We start from the raw sequence: 18,861 nt of genomic DNA on the forward strand, positions 1-18,861 counted from the left end.
GGACTTGTAAGATAATATCATCATCTAAGACATCATGAATAGAGTTCAAGCCATATTAATAATAAATGATAGTTTTAAGGATAACTCACTCGCAACCACATACCTTCTACAATTAGTAAAATTACTCAAACATCTACATACCATTCATCACATCCAAATTGAATATGGAAGATTACTGTAACACAATATGATGCATATGGATACTATGCAATGCAAATCCACGTAGGACTTCAATACCTTCATAAATTCACAAGTCATACCACAATGAACATATCCACGGAGAAGTGTCACTTCTCATAATAACCTCCAATGCAACTTCAATATATCCAACAATCAATTTCATGTGACATGCATATGAATGCAATGACATGTCTTCTTTTGCATCGCACCCCTCCTCAGGCAACGTACGATGTGTACCGGTACGGTCATGATCTTTATGATATAACTTCCAATGCATATGAAATGCAATGCAGTGCAATACACATGATATACTTCAAATGCCAAAATATAAATCGCATAGTACACAACCGTGAACATACATCAACATAAAAGAATTTTCTACATAATTAATATAAGCCACTTCCATCCACATATATCCACAATTCCTTCTTCCTGTTAAAGTGCAGATGACAAGGACATACACATATAGCAACATTAAACTTGCTTTGAAAGAGCAAGGCCTACCCCGTTTCATAACCACATGTTACAAGTTTAATTCTATGTAGGACACAGAAAGATAACAAATATGCTTCTGCTAGCTTATCATTTAACATGCATAAGGTTTCAAAAGGTTATATTCCATCTAGTTATAGACATATGAAATAGCCCTCCAAAAAGAATTAAATGCCTACCTACAAGTCAAAGCATGTCCTCTTCTATAAGCTTCTACATAACCGACATCATTATCCTCAAGTAAACTAACCATTAGACATAATATGAGGTTGTGCTAGAAATGACTAAACCAACAAGGCATCATCACTATTGCATAAGACTCCATCAACTATAACCAAAAGATTAAGCCAAATTCACAGATCCAGAGCAAGTAGGTATAATCATCCAAATTAATAAGTATAATCTTGTGTGCTGCATTATTATAAGTGGAGGTAGCAAAAATAACGAGTTAAAGTTGTGGCAACAACCGCCACGCGCACTTGCCTTTACCAACGATGAAGATAAGACATACATGCATCGGTGCAACACCACCTGCTCAAGCGCCCATATGTCAGCACCACAACATACCACATGAAATACAAACAGCAAGGAATATAGTCCTACACCTCGCAATCCATCCAACGAACAAGCCGACACTCGTCACATTCATTTAACTGCAGCAATGTTGCTTCACTTTTTCGTATCTTTTTATTTACAATAGAAATGATAGGAAACAAATATATTTTTGAAAACTACAGAACAATACCTACAACTTTTGTGGAAATACCATATTTTTATACTGCCATTAAGGTGGCCTAAACTGCACTAAAAGCAAACTTCAGAATCTGTCTGAAATTTCAGGTAGCAAGCTTCACATTTTTATATCTACCACACCATAGACCCAAAAAATCTAAAACTTTGTCGACATGTGTATCAGAACATAAGATTCAACTTTGGTATAACTTTAATCTACATAAAACATCATTATCATGGCCTAATCAAGCTCTGTACATTCGACACTGAAATCTATCGACAATCGACAGCAGAAAATGCAGAACAGCATAGCCGGAGCTATATCCAACGAAAAATTGCATACTACACATAATTGGAAATATTAACAAATCATACAACTACCTAGTTATTCTGAAAAACTGGTTCGGCCTCTAAGATGCCCAAAAACTGAATAGATCTATTACTGTTCAGAATCTCGCCAGAATCTGACAGCCAAATTCAAAACTTTATATCTACTAATCTACTTGGCCAACAATTCTGAAATTTTGTCAGAAACTAGGTCTAGACATTATCTACAACTTCCAAATACAAACTTTCCTCAGGAAAAATAATTAAGGCCACGAAAACAGCCACTGAATCAGGACTGCACAAAACAAACATTCCTGCAGCTTGACCAAAACCCTAATCCTCTTGATCCATCATTAGAATCCTTAATCCCCCGGTCTAACTGATCCTAAAATAACAAAAAAACATGGGGAAACAGTGGATCCATGTCTCACCTTGCTTTTTCCCAAAGAATCTAGGGCATCCCGTCGTCGATTCCTCTTTCCTTCCTTCCTTCCTTCTTTCTTCTTCCGTCTTCCTCCTTTCCCTTTCTTCTTTCTTCCTCCTATCATTCTTTGCAGCAGCCATAGATGAATAGGGGAGGGCGCCCAGCACCTGCAGCAGCAAAGAGAGGGCAGCCAAGGGTGGAGAGAGGGGGTGGGGGGAGGTGCCCAAGGCCATTTGGGGCGAGTGGAGAGGGCTGTTGGTTGGGGGATGGTTGGGGTGTGGGGAGGGGGGTGGGCTTTAGGACCAGCCCGCAAGTGGCCCAGTCTACTCCCAAACTGGGTATTTATTTATTTTCTTCCTTTTGCTGCGACTTGAAGGAAAAACAAAGTCAACAAGTATACCGGGTATTACAAAAGACTAATTTACTGGAGTTATTTTCCTTTGGGAAAAAGACTTTACCGTGCAATCATTATGTCAGGCTTGACATCAGAATTGCACATGGCTCAAGAAGTATAGGGATAATTATATTTCGCTGACTAGACTAAGGAGGATGATGTGGTGCTGACTTGGTATGCTATGCAAGCATCGTCTTGGATTAAAGAAGGGGTGCGCTGAGGTCTAGCCTCGACCATCCATGATAGATCGAATGGTAGGAGGTTACACTTCTGGGTTAAGGATACTACCCGGTGACTCTGCATAGCGGTGGCAGCTCGAGTTTTGTCGGAGACGGCAATCGGGCACGTGGTCACTAACATCAATGTTGGGCTTTGGTGGCGTTTCAACAAAACGAGTGAAGCATATTGTAGAACGTAAAAAATCTAACTCAAAGGTATGATCGGTCTTGGAAGGGGTCAGCCAAGGTAGTGGCAAAATAATGATGAACACTCACAGCTTCGATCGTGACCACGTCTAGATGTAGTGACGAAGATGCATGTGTTCCTAGAGATTGGCTATGTAATTTGAGAAACCGTCTAAACAGAGATGTTCATATATCCCGCGATCACAAGCTATAGCACAGGTTTGTGCAGATCGTCCATTCACAGGAAGAACGATCAACGGAGATGAGATGGGTGGCGGCTACGACATGCTACGGTTGGCAATCACGTTTCGGTCATGTCGCTGCACAACTAGTGAAAGGCTCCTAGTTTCATGTAGAAGACCGCATGGGACACGCAGTGACACATATTTCACATGCATACGGCTTATGGATTGGCGGAGAATGCGAAAGCAAACCCGGTGCGTACGTACAATGCGTCTAGAAACCGGACAACATGCATGTCAACTTTGATCCTGGCGGTTTGGCTATTCTACTGGACGACCTGGTTGGTGAGGGCATGGGGAACATCATGGGGAACACGCTTGTGAATGGGCTGACAAACGGTGCACTATTTTGCCAGGAACATCGTTGCCAATCGTCGATGACGTGGCTGTCTACGATGGCGACGACCGTGGTGGCGTGGATTGATGATTGGCTGGGGCTAGGGCTTGGATAGGGACTTAATATGATGGTAAAACTAGGGTAAGGAAGGAGAAGGAGGGATCCTCATCTTGCTTTGACGATCGGGGATGGAGGATTCGTGGAAACGACGACATAGCGCATCACGGGTGGTAATGGCGGCGACATCAGTGCACGGTGGCGCACGAGCAGGGCAGTTGCAGCGGCTAGGGCATGGAGGCATGGAAAAGGTATAGGGAAGGACGTGCAACACCTATTAGTGGGCTAGGGGCGATTGGCCGTGGTGGAGTCCAAGCTGGACATGACTCGGGTTTGGGTTCGAGTTCAAATCAGTTAGGGTTTCTTTTTCCTAGCCCTCTATTCCAAGGATGATACATCTACCGTCTGGACTCCAAATTTGACATTTTTGTACTCTAAATTGTAGTACTTGAAAATATCTATAACTTTGTTATTCATTAGATCTTCTGGAAATGCCATATTGATTTCCAAAAATGCATCAGAACATAAACTGTTTGTACTGAGACTTATCTACGCATCACTGATTTCGGGGGCCATAACTCCTAACTTCATTATCCAAAATGGGACTTCCATAGGGTCAATCGAAGCTCTCAACGAGACCTACAAATTGGTATTGTCAAGATTTGCATTTGAGGCCATCTCAAACTCCAAAACTGCATGGAAATATGAGGCTGTTCTGAACTTCGTGAATATTCACAGATTTCATGGATCCTTTGTGTTGGGCCTTCTAGAGGACTTATGTGTCGGTCAAGAGCTTAGGCTTGTGCAGGATTGGGTCTAATGGTACTTTCGACATATCTAGGATTTTAGAAAAGAAACTTTTGCAGAAAAAATTGAATAGGGTTTTAATAGGATTTGAGGAAAAGAAAATATTGACTTTAAATAAGGATTTGGATAAGATTTGAGTTGAATTAGAGAAGAATCAGGCTTGATCAAGGATTGAAGAGATGATGAATTCAAAGATTTTGAATTTCAACCATTAAGATCCTAACTTATTTACTATTGAGTTCTATAAAAACGTTTTCAAAACCTTTTTCACTTAGAACACGAAAGAGAAAAAAAAGAAAAAGCACTCAAATGCATTTACCTAGCTGATAGCAAAACTCAGCTTGCAATGCATACAAAAAAACCTATACTGATTGATTGTTTATGAAAATAGGTTTTAAACTGATTCTACTGGTAAATCTATTCAATAATCTTAAATTTTTTTAAAAAGTTGTAAATTTTTAAAACCAGGGTGTTACAACAACCAAGGTTGATTTGGGCTTGGCTTGGCCCATGGAAGCTAAGGCTCTGTTCAACAATCGCTCGATACCACCGGGATACACTAGGGTCCAAGTGGATTGCATACTACCCAAGTACCACAAAATGGACATTGATATCACTAGAGAGATAGGACAGAAGAAATTGGTAGCAAACATTGGTAAATTTCATCCTATGGCACAAGCACTACATATTGTTTTGTGAACACACAGTCGATGAAGAAGAGAAGATGGACTCACATGGACACCTCCCTTAACCTAGAAGATCTCCAACCCCTGAGTCGCCTCCATGTAGATCTCCAACTCCTCCACCGCTAGCACCAGCACCAACAAGAGGACCGAGTCCTTCACTGCCAGTACCTGCACCAACAAGAGCTCCGAGTCCTCTGCCACTAGCACCAGACTTACAGAAGAACAAATACTCCAGGATGCCCCGATTGACAATGCAGAGCTTAGATGGGCATTTAATTTGGGCATACTACTGGTCAAAGCAATATGATGGTCAACCTGACCAATCAAATGTGAAAATTCTATCAGTGGTACATGGCAGAGTCGAACAAGGGTAGAGAAATGATTGGCATTAGCTATAGAGATGAAGATTTCCACAATGGCCCCACCATAACATGGCTGGAATTCAATGAAATTTACAACATGTATCAGCAAGACTCCCTCAACGTGTCTATCATGAGTTATTGGACACTATGAGTGTCTTATATTTACATTCTTCTACCAGAAGACCTTCAGTGTTCGAACCAACTGTCTGATACGTACGAAATATTCATGTCTCATATTCCTACTAAATGACTAGTTCCATGTCACAGATATTTCAAATCCTTTTTTCAGTGTGACAGGTAGAAACAGGGCAATAATTTATGTGGCTTCCGTGTATGTCAGTTCATTCACACATTCACCAGAGACAGGGTGCTCCAAGATGATGCAGAGGTATGTAAATGCATATCGATGCGTTCTTCTCAGTTTCTATACATGTTCTGTAGGATTGAGTTCTTCAATTCTTCTAATATCAAGTTCAACACAAGTAAATTCCTGCAACAGCACATCAACACCGTTCAAGAACAACTTATCGGGTTTATCAATGATGAAGTGATAAATCCAAAAGGAGAGATTCATGAGCCAGCATATAAGTCATTTCCTTAATTGAGCAGTCTGGACTTGCCGAGTCTGACAACTTTAGGTAACAAGAGGGGTTGAACTGCTGATTTGTTTCCCTTGCATGAATGTTTCAAGTGAACCCTGAGATCTCTGAAATAAATTGTGAGTTAGAGAGTTTAAGCTTTGTTCCAACCAACCAAGAAATATTTGTGAATGACATGTTAATTGTGGATCTATATATGTGATTTGTGAATGAAATGTGCTGAGATACAAAGATCTGTGATGAATTGTGTATGTATATATGCTTGTGTATATGTGTTGTTTTATGTATATGCAGTTATTGATAATAGCTAGATTTGAGGGGGGGGGGGGGGCGATTATCACTGCCAGTTCATTACATAAACCGGTAGTGTATGTACAATCATTGCCAGTTCTGTAATGGAGCGGCAGTGATAATCATGGTTTATCACTACCTCTTATTCACTGCTGGTTCAAAAACCAGCAGTAAGGTAGTTTTTGAACCGACAGTGATGACCTTTTCTATAGTTGTGTTATTATTATTACGCCTCCCCTTTCCTTTTAACTTCTTTTGGTGCCTTTTGTGAGCACCAAATCTATTCATATTCTAAATGTTCGAATGCACTTTAGGAAATGATGCTGCACCCGTTAGGCATTGCTGGTGATTCTTCATTAGAAGCTCGTCATGTTTTTCTGTCAGGAGTAGAGTGTAAATCAATTCGGAATACTTTGTGTACTTCTGTGTGTGCTACTACTATTGCAATACCCTATTAGTCGGAAGGAAAGTGGACAAAGTCTACTCAATCATATCCAGGTCGGAGATGGGTTGATCATAGAAATGCAGCTTGGAGATCTTATGAACAACAAAGTTATAATCTACCACATACTTAAATGTCCTGAATATGAATAAGTGACCATTCATGAGTGCTTCTAGAAAAATAACAAGCTTTTGCTAATCATAGTTCCCTTTGAGTGAGTTCCAGTATGTGGATCCTCGTTCATCAGATATTCATTCTTGAGATCTCAATGGAGGTGATGCCTTGAAAAAAATATATAACACAATATTGGTTGTTTCAGGTACCTTTGGGGTGTCAGATAGAGGTTCATTTATTGCTGCACTGAGACCTCATGATGTGGAACATATTTTCATATCCATAGCCCAAGTTAGATAGTTTCTACCATCTAGTGCGGGTTGCTAAAAATCTCTGTTGGAGATATGAGCCATGTCCAATATGAAACACCACAAATTCAATTAATTTACTATTAGAGTAAATTAAATAGCATGGAAATGTTGTAATCATGTGAAATTTAAATTCAATATGATTATTGAATAATCATAGGTTTAGACCTTCCTGACATGCGAAAAAATCACTGCTAATGTATTGGACTGCACTTCTAAGAAGTGTGTGACATTCAGTCACTACCAAATACATAGACTCCATACATTTGAAATATTGGTAAACACATTGAAGGACCATATGTATAAGTTGTATATCTTGCAGTAGTAGGCCATAAACTCGATGCTATAATATGGACTCCGTCCAATTATGGTGGATGACACTACAGTCGTAGACAATGTTATAGGATCTACTAGCTTGTGTTTTTACCAATATTATATAAAAAGGTAGTCACCAAAATTTTGCATAATTACCTGCAAATTACTAAAGCTTAAAGAAATGAGGAGCTGCAAAAAAGTTAATAAATAATTGTAAGAATGGAAATAAAATATGAATATATTAAATTATGGATTATTAATGAGGTAATACATATATATTGCAGTAATACACAATACAATGCAATTCCTGATGATGAGGGTCTAGAAAGCAAATTTACATAAGGTAAATAAAACATAACACAATTTATACGAAGTCTGAGGACTAAAACATAAAAATAGGGGTTCCAATTAAATTTTTTATGCTGGCATGCAATTTCTTGAAAAATTAGGGGCTTTTCTACAAAATTGTGGCACTGGCTATGTTAATGGGCTCTCGGCCCATTCTGGCCCATCAACCGAACCTGCCAGCCCAATGGGCTCACATTATTCATCTTTACATGCATTTCATAAGCATTTGAATGATTGTTGTGCAAATTTGAATTGGTTTGAATTCAAATTGAATTAAAAAGAGAAAATCGCATGGAATGATAAAAATACTAATAAATGGAGCATTACAAAGTAACTCATCTTTTTCACCGTATAACTTAGGCTTGGAATTAATTTTATAAATTAGTACATCACATGAGAGGAATTTAAGTGAATTTCCCAAATTTTTGAAAATTTATTTGTAGCCTTAAAATTTTCTAGAAATTACAAAATTAAACCTCTTTGGTAAAAATGAGTTCTCTGTGAATTATTGGACCTATAGAAAAAGTATCACGATTTTTGGTGGTCTCTAATGTCTCTTTTCCAGCAAAGAAAGAGAGGGAGATGGGTTTTTCCGGGTGTCACTGTTCATGTTGCTTCCAGGCGTCATCGACAGCTCTCTCTTTTGTTCGGCCTAGACACAGCTTGAGCGCCACGTTCTTGCCACCGATTGCCGCCCACGAGCAGTGCTCTGCTGCTAGACCCACCCCCTCCACCCAATCCTCTAAGGCCATCTCTAGGGGAGCCCGTATCGGGCAGGCGAGCGGCATCCACGTCGGATGCGGGGCCGCGTGAGGCGAAGATGGGTCTCCAGCGGAAGCCGTTTTGGGCGCAACAGGGATGCAGAGAGGGGAAGGGAGATGGCAAAATTGCGGAGGGATGCGGCGGCCGCTTCACTGTGGGCGAGGCAAATCGAGCTCCGTTTGGGACTCCCGCGGTGGGACGGAAGGGGCGCTGGCGGTCGCGTGCAGAGGGGAGGCGGGCGGCCTCGGTGGTTGGCGCAAGTGAGAAGAAGCAAGCGAGTCGACCGAAGAAGCGGTGTCCCCGGCTGAGGAGGATTGGGCAGCGACGGATCTAGCAGGTGCTCTCCTAGGTCCCCCCCCCCCTGTCGGTGTGCTCGGCCGCACTGGTAGGTTCCCGGTTGTCTCCTAGCCTTTGGTACGTGTTCCTCTGAGATTGAATCGGTAGCCGTAGTGGGGGGAAGGAGGTTCGGTAGGTGGGGTGTGTGATGTGCCAGAGGTTGTCGTCGTTGGGCGGAAGGGGTCGATAGGTCAGGATACACGGAGAGTTTGGGGAGGAGGGATCTGCCGCAAGGTCGTCAAGGGTATTGCATCGGGATGCTTCGGTGTTCTTGGCCAGCATGCCGAGCTCCCTCTATGAGGTTGGAGTAGCTTATGGGAAGGGTAGCTTGAATTGGAGGTCAGGAAGGAAATGGGCGCGTTTGTTTTTGGTAGCTGGAGACTTGATATGCAGAGGGATTGTTTGGGGGAGGAGGGATCTGTAGGTTCATCGCGGTATTTGCATTAGGATGCTTCGGTGTTCTTGGGCGGTATGCTGAGCTCCCTCAGTCGTGGTCGATTTGCTGTTGCAAAGGGTACCTTCCATTGAAAATGGTCGCCTGGTGTGATCGGTAGCTTCCCCTGGTTTGATGCAGAGCGATTGTTCGTACGTGTAATTACATACCTAACGGTTGCTACATTGTTGTATGCATTCTGTGAATATTGCAACTTGTGACTACCTACTGATGATGGTGTTCTTACATTGTTCATTTGCCTCTTGTCATGGATATATGGAATTCAGTGGAACACATCTCTGTCATGGGGTTCTGTTATAGTTCATATGAACATAGTTAGTTGGGGACTTTGCAATTTTAGGTGGTATAGGTGTTATAGCTCATATGAACATAATTAGTTGCAATGGTGGAAATGTACAGATTATAGGATATGAATGAAACTTTGATGAAAATAGTTATTTCCAATGGTGCAAATGTTATGAGTATAGGAAATGTGGTCTGTAGTATAGGAAATTAAGTACATAGATACAACATGGTTCATTCTAGGGGATGCACTGTCCAAACTTAATGTTCCACACTATCCGATATGTGGTTGTTTGCAATTGGAGTTGGTGAAGTATGTAGATGAAACCTGGTAGGTTGTGTTGACAAATAAGCACAATTCATGTGCAGCTATTCAAAATAATCGATTGTCTGGTACGTATTAGATCATGTAAGCTTTTGTGGTTACCTGAACATGTTGGCATACTTAGGGTTTACTCCAATTTGTCTTTGAATTTCGACACTATGCTCGTTGATGAATGGATTGGTTCTAGATGGACGCCCCGAGCTTGTCGCTCTTCTGCCCATGCTCCAGGACCATGTGCTGGAGGCAGCGCAAGCGTTGAAGAAGGTAGCCTTGGACAATTTGACCACGGACAGCTACCCCACGGCCATGGATATGAATCGGGCTCTACTTGAGGTTGACAGCATAGCGCAGAACTTGGAATAGATTGTGTTTCAAGTTGAAGATGCTTTGATCAACGCTAGCATACCCGAGCACTCTGGCACCGATGAGAACCTTAGCTTACCAGTCGATGAGGAAGCGGCGGGATCAATGGCCACTAACAAAGATGACGTACTTCCCGCTGACTGGAGCTCCGAAACCGTGTTGTGTCCTGAGTCTGACGAGGACATATCCATTGAGTCAGATCGATCATGGAGGCTGTAGGAGGCTAGGTTTAGTAGTGGCCACTATAAGCCGAAACATATATTTGTGTGTACTGTCAACTTGTTTGCAATAATGTTTTCAGACATGTTGTGGAGGCCCTCTAATTGATCAAGAATGAAACATATTGCAATTGTTCAATACATTGTCTATGTCCCTGCTTATTTGTAAGTGTGCAGGGACTCCATGGAGTATGCAGACTTTCTTCGTGGGGACAACGATGCTATTCCATGAGACGATGTAGTGCCGACGACCCAAGAAGGCTTAAGCGGTACACTGCCTCCGGCGCCCGTGGTCCATTGTCAAGATGCCCCGACTGAGTTGGCTTCTGCAGGTGAACGTGGGCAGAGCTACTCCATGAAGGAAGATCTACTGCTTGTAGCATCATGGCTAAACATGAGCATGGACCCCGTGGTGGGCTCGAACCAAAGTTTAGGTGCTTTTTGGCAGAGGATCGAGTCGTACTTCCACGATAACAAAGACTTTCCTTCAACATGCAATAAGAAGTCGTTGCAGGGGAGGTGGACATTCATCAACGGTATGGTCCAGAAGTTCTGCGGTCACTACGCTCGGGCCATGCATGCTAGACGGAGCGGTACCACGGAGGGGGAGATGGTATGATGTTTTACGGTGTCTTCCTAAAGCTATTGCTATTTATAATTCATAATGTATTTTTTTCCAACCTGTCCTTTCCCCATTTCCATTACAGGAACCAAAATATTCATAATGTTAATTTGTACATTGGAACTTCCAATTAACCATGCATGAAATGTGTATATAACTGGATTTCTTAGGATTTTAAATGCTCAGGTAGATCTAGAGATTTTGTTTGCTTTTGCCAAGGTAGACCCTACCATGGCATCAGCATCTTATGTGCTGATCTGAGGTCATGACACAAATCGTAGACCAGCTATTAAGCATATTGTTTTGACATTCTCATATTGTTATGACAAACGTGGCAACCTTATTGCAGATTGTCGAGGCATGCAAAATGTTTCAGGCCGTGGAGCACAAGGAGTTCACGTTGCTTCCATGTTGGCGTGGATTGAGGCACCATCTGAAGTGGCTGTCTGAGATGTCGCGGAAGAAGCAGAAGACGTCCGGCAGAGGTGAAGCTGGCAGCCCTTCGTCCACTCAGAACGTGCAATCCTCATCAGTTGTAGGTGCACCGGAGCCACCAGATGCCACGGGCAGAGCTAGACGTCCAGCTGGGAGGACCCGGTCCAAAGAAGTTGCACGAGCTTCAACCTCGTCGAACTCTGCTTCGGCCCTAATGAAGGATATTTTTGACCAGCAATTCTCTTTGAAAGAAAAAATCGAGAAGGATAGGGCGGAGAGGTTCGCAAAGATGATGAATGTAGAGTGGCAGTGCCTTCGGCTGGAGGAGGAGCACATGCAACTAGAGAAGGTAAAGGAGGAGATGAGGATAATGAACATGGATCTTTCGCAAATGGATGGTGAGCAAAAAGAGTACTACAGAAGTCTCTGCCAGAGTATTATTGCAGCTAGGCACGTCTCCTCTGGTACTTCATTTTGATGTATGGCTGCAATATGGTTCTAACTTTCTATGTTACAATATATGTTTGTGTGTTTGCATGAGACTTTATGTTTGTTAAACATTCATATCCCGAGGACACATTCTTCGCAGACAATTTTGAATTGTGTGCTATGTTCAACATTCATGTCCCATTTTGCAATGCTCCATAGACTAATTTCATGTTACCACCATGTGATGAGTATAGTACCTGACACATTACAATGCAAGAACCGTACAGGCCGGTACCCACGCCACACTACATGGAATGTAGTCACTTAGGGAATCCTAATGTTAACATTACACTATCAGTCACCTCCGTGTAACTGCCACAGATGTTCAACTAGATCATCCCTGAGATGCAGATGGCAATGCTTGCTTCGAATAGCGTTGTACTGTTGGCTCAACGCCATCATTGGTGGGGTGACGTCATGCGACGGCTGGACGTCCTCACCTGCACCCTCGTACACGTACTCCACATCTTCATCTTCACGCTCGTCTTCGATTATCATGTTGTGCATGATGATGCACGCGGTCATGACAGAGGAAAGAGTTTCCTCATCCCATAACCTCGTGGCCCCCTGACAATGGGAAACCGGGACTGGAGGACCCCGAAGGCACGCTCCACATCCTTACGTGCCGCCGCTTGTTGCACAATGAAGTGTTGGCGCTTCCTGCCAATAGGCGTCGGAATGGGCTTCACAAACGTGGCCCATTCCGGATGAATGCCGTCGGCAAGGTAGTAGCCCATGGTGTAATGGTGACCATTTATGGTGTAATTAACCTTTGGGGCCTCACCTGCCGCGAGGTCATCGAGGAGATGCGACCGATGTAGAACATTAATGTCGTTCAGCGAACCAGGCATGCCGAAAAAGGCATGCAAGATCCACAAGTCGTGCAAAGCTACCGCCTTGAGAATGATCGTCGGAGTGTTGACATGCCCAATAAAAGACCCTGCCCACGCCGTGGGGCAGTTCTTCCACCTCCAATGCATACAATCAACGCTTCCTAACATCCTGGGAAACCCTCTGCGCACGTTGATGGCAAGCAAACGCGTAGTGTCCTCACTAGGAGAACGGAGGTACTCATCGCCAAATGCCTCAACGACAGCACGGACGAAACGTCGCATGCTCTCAATGATGGTGCTCTCCCCTAGACGAAAGAACTCATCTAGAGAATCGGCCGGCACGTCGTATGCTAGCATACAAAATGCCGCAGTCACTTTTTGCAACGTGGATAGCCCTAGCTCGCCAGCTGCGTTTCTCCTCTGCTGAAACCATGGCCCTTCTCTTCAACGGCCGCAACAATCTTCAGGAAGAGGTCACATTTCATCTGGAACCTGCACCAACATACATGATTATGCACAGCACACAAATATTTAATACATAGCCCTTGCGAATGTGGAGAGTGGCTGTTTGTAACAATACCGGTGCCGAAAATGTAGTCGAGGTACACGGGGGGATCAGCAAAGTAGTCGTTGAACAACCTCATATGGCCCTCCAGCCGATAACGGTTGATGCGCTTCCGACCTTGCACTGAACCGCCCTATGGTCTCCTCTCCGATTCCTCCAGCTCGGCTTTCCAGGCTCTCATACCCTCCATGAACAAATCATCTTCCTCATCGGAAGAGTCATTGGACGAGAAACACAGCTCCCTCAAGTATTCCATCCAGGATTGACGAGGATCCATTTCAATGGCTTGCAATTGTTACACTACTCCTGCCTCTTATTTATAGTGCTTAGCTCAACCTTCTGAAGGAAGCAACCTCACTTACTTCCTCAGGAAGCCACTAGTCCAGACGCTTCCTCTGCAAGCCAAGTTTTCTTTCGCAGCAAGGTGCAACAATTACCATGCTCATAAATTCTATCCCATGCAACTACGTGAAGGCCAAAATTTGTGCTGCAATAGTCGCTCCGGAAAACCATACATATATTTCCGAATATACAAACCTAGTTAACGTCAAACCGAAATTTCGCGGTTCCATTCACGCGTCGATGAAGCGCGAATATTAAAAAATAATGCTGCTATGGCGGTTAAGACGATTGGAGAAATATCATTTAAAAACAGGAAAGAGAAAATAGAGGCCGAGATATACAGTTCCTGCTGGAGATGGAAGGAATGAGGGATGCTGGAATAGTCATAGGGGATGCTGTAATAGTGTTTTAGAGATCCAATTTTAGAGTACCTACTGGAGATGGCCTAACCCCTGGCTCTCTCTGCTCCCTCTCCCTTTTCATTTCTGTTCAATGCCGAGCACACCACAGAGAGTTGAGATGCCGCCGTCCGTTTCCTCCACACCAACGGGACACTTCATCGAGTTGAGCTTGGACCCCCCTCGGTCAGGGGCAGGAGGGACTCGGGTGAAGCATGGCGTGGTCTCCCCTCCCTACTCGGGCCAACGCCCTGGGCCTTCCTAGGAAAAATAATGGTCTGCATGTAAGAATAGTTTGGCCCATGGTTTTAGCACATAATTGGTCTCACTTTGTTAACTTCTAAAATTTGTACGAAAATTAATAAAAAAATAAATTAGGGGTGAGACAACTTCTAAAATTTCTTTTAGAGTATACCTACACATGAAAACTTGTTAATGGCATGTTTGGTGTTTCCTTAACGTCAACTTCGTTTAAATGCACATCTTTTACTTTGTTTAATCCTTTTTGATAGCACCTTGCTAATTTCTTTATACCATAAGCTTGTGCGCTTTGCTTCATATAATTCTTGTTCTATCATTTTCGTTACTTTGTTCATTTCATTAATGTGCATTTTCATAACATTCGGATCACTTCACATTGTATTTGATTCATGCTCATCGCATTACATGCGCTCTTGTTTGTAGAACGAAGAGTCGGAGAGCAATGATGGAGTAATCTGGAGGTTATTGCTATTGATTGTAAAGTTGAGAACCAAAGCAAGTATCTATGCATATTTTACCCTTACTTTGGATCTATGTGTTGTTTAATTTTGATAAATGACCACTATATTTGTGTCATGCATGTTTAGCGAGTCAATGACGGGGTTTTGTAGATAGATCCAATTTGTTGCATTGCCTCTACCTTGACATAGTTTATCTCTTGATCCATTGTAAAGTGAGGTGTTATCATATAATTGTTCAACTTAAAATGAAAGTATTGTGCTTAGCAAGCCTTATGTCACTGGTAGAAGTCAAGCTGTTGTTCGTCCATCATTCACGAGCTTTAGGGTTTAATTGTGTCTTACTAAATTTAATCTTGAAGGGTTAACAATTTGTGAGAATGAGTCTAGATGTGGGTAGTGTTAGGAGCAAGTTAGGAGAAGGATCTGGGTGCCATAGACCACTTGCATTATTTAAATAGCTCTTTTGTTGTTTTTATATGCTATTCCATTGCGTAGAGATATTTACTTGCTAGGATATAAATTTGACATATTTTGATTATTCTAGTGCTTGTTGATGTCTTTGTTGAGAGCCCGAATATGTTTAATTGGCTCTCATCCATTAATTTCATCATGTAATAGTTTTAAGTTGTTGAACTTGCAATGACTTAAACACTGTAATCTATTTTAATTTAATCGGCCTTTATTATGTCTTGAATTTGTTTTAATCATCTAGCGACTGTGATTGTTGCTTTATGATGTGGTTTAGCATGTGTAACATCTAGAGATGGGCATATGCTAGATCTCATCTTATTGTACGAATAGGCCGATTTGATTACTTCAAATGCAATTTAGACAGTTCTCACATGTTAGGGTTATTTCCCCTCCCCCTTGCCCATGCGTCTCATGTGGTGCCGCCACTAGGATTAGATGCTGCCACCACCACCTCTTACGCCAACGACTATAGAGAGAGGCCATCACCAGTGTCTTGTGACTAGTGTCGCTGGATAAGACGAGTTTCCAAAGAGCTAGCACCGCCTCCTCCGCCATAGATCTAGGTCACGACTGCTCACCTCCTTGAGGACGGGCACTGCCACTGGAGGACTAGCTGCCATGTGCTGTTGGATGGTTGATGCAGTGTAGGAGGCATGGTTGGATGCCGCCAGAGGGCGGGTCTTCCTTTGTGTCATTGGGATGCGTTGCCATCGCCACAGGTTGCCGCTGGTGGATGGAGCACAACTGAGCACCACCGCTAGGCTCTTGCTAAGCGACTGGCTCGATGAGAGAGTAAGGCGGTTCTCTGCTTGGGAAGGAACCATGGTGAGCCTCGTCTACCTAAGGGATGGGTGGCGGGCACAGGGAGGCATCGAGGTGGGCCGCCTCTGTTTGAGGACTAGGCAGCAGGTCAATTGGTGTCGCCATCTGGTTGCCGGTGCACCTCTTAGAGTGTTGCACGATTGGGCCATTCGTCGGCTCGGAGAAGGCATGCCCGATGGTGCCAGCCATGACCATCGATGTTGATATGGAGGGGGATCCTATCACCGCCGGTCAACTCTACTATTATGACAGCACTCTAAGAGAAGCTGCCTATGCCATGATGATTGTCACCGCCCACAAGGTTCTAACTTGCCTACCGGCCTCTACCTTGATGTGCCACCCTCTAGAGGGCGGGTCATGTGAGCAAGCTGGTCGTCAGTGAGTAGAAGACCCATCCCCATTGGCGACAACAGTGGTGAACACCATCTGCCAGTGTTGTTGCTAGGGCGAATTGATGTTTGCATCTTGAGGGTGGGTGATGAGCACCAGAGGGTGAACAACGCTGGTGGCATCCAGGATGATGACAACGAAGGCGTTGGCTGATGTACGAGCGAAGAGGATGACGTCGTAGAAGAAGGACAAGAATGAGGGTAGTTTCAAGCATGATCGCAAAGGTACGTTCTTAATCCTCCACGCTTGATGCGTTGATGGTGTTCTTGCTGAAGTGGTTGGTGTATAGCATACTGATAATGTTTTTGAGTATGACAGTAGAGAATCGAGAGATTGAGAGTGAAAACGAGCTTTGTTTCATTATTCAACGTTTAATTTATACAGGTTGAATGGATGCATGTTTGTTAGGGAGGCATCATATCCTCATCGGACAGACATAACCGCCTATGGCGGTTATTTGATCATCTCTGGTTCATAACAATTATGTGGCACCAAATAGACGGTAGTTGACTTTCTATTACTGTTCTGATTAAATAGAGAAATTACCTATTTAGGCGAGTATAGTAATTTGAAGCCTATATAAACCTATTTTCTGAGGTAGAACAACAGTATAGCATGGCGCCTTACAGCCGGTAGTTTGCTGCTAAAATTAGCCAGTTAAATATAGAGCTGACAAGGTCATGCATGTGGACATACGTAGTGCTGGTACCTTGAACCACGCTGCTGTTTGCGACTATATAAGTAGGGCATGAGCACGGTATATATCATCCTCCATTCAGCAACGCAGAGAAGTGTAGAGCTATCAAATAAATTAAGGGAAATCAATGGAGTCGTCGCGTAAGTTCTTCCCAACTGTCGTCGTCCTCCTGCTGCTTGTCGTCGTGGCCACTGGTAAGTGTACATGTCCAGTGTGGGCATTGGTGTAGAAAAGAATAGAAGCAGGCTTATGCCGATATCAACCCTTGCATTCTACCGGGACTATGTGATTTCGATATTTTGTTTTGCTACCTAATATTTTTTCCGGAATGTACATGGGTGAAATACCACATATTATTTTGTACTTTCTAGGATATTTACAGATATATTAAAATCAGAACTTTTTCAAGAATTTATTATCCAAGGTCTACAATTATATTCACATATATGGATTTCTAACTCTTTTGGTTCTAAGGAAGTATATTTAGTGATCAATATGGAAGAGACTGTTCTTCCTCAATCATTAATATAATCTCTTCAATATGCACTGTATCTTAGATTGGTTTAAAGTCCACACAAGATTTTAACAAATATCAGAACTACTCCAACTCACTATTGCATCTTGTTTTAGGCATCGACTCAGTTTTCAAAATATCACTTTTACCACTAATTCCTCTTGTAGTATATTACAAATAAATCTAATAAAATTAAGATATAAAGAAGTACGTTGTGAGAAAATCTTCCAAATCCAACTATTTAAACAGATAATGAACTCCAAGTTTAGAAAAAATTGCATGGATGTCCAAAGCATCATGCTCTTATGAGCGGAGGGACCGGAGCATGCAACAACAAAGCACGATTTTTGGATGGGTTCTTATACTCCAATTTTTCATTTGAGCCACATCGCATGACTTTTTCTAGAGAATATGATATAACTTGGTTGCATCTAGCTGAAGTGCGGGCAGATATTTGGATAAACAATTGGTCATATGACGTTGATTATCAGACCAGATATGTATTTACCTATGATTAATACAGCACTGCATATTCTCTAGGATACCCATTGATACATTTTTTATATGTGTTGTCAGAGGTGATACCGGCGCATGCGAGGGTGTGCGAGACAAAGAGCACCCTGTACAAAGGGCTATGCATGAAGGACCATGAGAACTGCGCCACAATGTGCCGTTCCGAGGGTTTCCTTGGCGGCGAGTGCAGCGGCTGGCACCGCGACTGCATGTGTACCAAGTCCTGCTAGACGGTCGGCGATTTATATTCGAAGGGCAGCCTTCAGCACTGTTGCCGCATGGATGGTACCTCGATCGAATAAAAGTCCTGCTTGACAAAAGGCGCCTTAATTCCGTCAGTTAAAAACATACACGTACTATTTGTTTCCAGTAATAAGATGCTGTAAGGGCTACGAGATGGACTATGCATGCAAGTGTTCATCCGATCATATTAAGCTTTTCTTTTCT

At 42.8% G+C, this 18,861-nt stretch overlaps 3 protein-coding genes across 3 annotated transcripts; 2 read left to right on the forward strand and 1 right to left on the reverse strand.

Moving 5' to 3' along the window:
- Positions 1-8,681: 8,681 nt before the first annotated feature.
- On the forward strand, positions 8,682-12,136 carry LOC133888425 (uncharacterized). The gene is made up of 3 exons (XM_062328664.1): positions 8,682-8,883; positions 10,934-11,214; positions 11,573-12,136. The coding sequence occupies exons 1-3, from the start codon at positions 8,682-8,684 to the stop codon at positions 12,134-12,136; spliced, it is 1,047 nt and encodes a 348-aa protein (XP_062184648.1).
- Positions 12,137-12,668: 532 nt separating this feature from the next.
- Positions 12,669-13,624, reverse strand: LOC133888426 (uncharacterized). The gene is made up of 3 exons (XM_062328665.1): positions 13,587-13,624; positions 13,411-13,472; positions 12,669-13,330 (listed from the first exon to the last, which is right to left on the reverse strand). Exons 1-3 carry the CDS (start codon positions 13,622-13,624, stop codon positions 12,669-12,671), a joined length of 762 nt encoding a protein of 253 aa, XP_062184649.1.
- Positions 13,625-17,514: 3,890 nt separating this feature from the next.
- LOC133887616 (defensin-like protein 1) lies at positions 17,515-18,644 on the forward strand. The gene is made up of 2 exons (XM_062327559.1): positions 17,515-17,581; positions 18,478-18,644. The coding sequence occupies exons 1-2, from the start codon at positions 17,515-17,517 to the stop codon at positions 18,642-18,644; spliced, it is 234 nt and encodes a 77-aa protein (XP_062183543.1).
- Positions 18,645-18,861: the final 217 nt, after the last annotated feature.

This window comes from Phragmites australis, chromosome 13 (assembly GCF_958298935.1).
Source record: "Phragmites australis chromosome 13, lpPhrAust1.1, whole genome shotgun sequence".
In the NCBI taxonomy this organism is placed as follows: Eukaryota; Viridiplantae; Streptophyta; class Magnoliopsida; order Poales; family Poaceae; genus Phragmites; species Phragmites australis.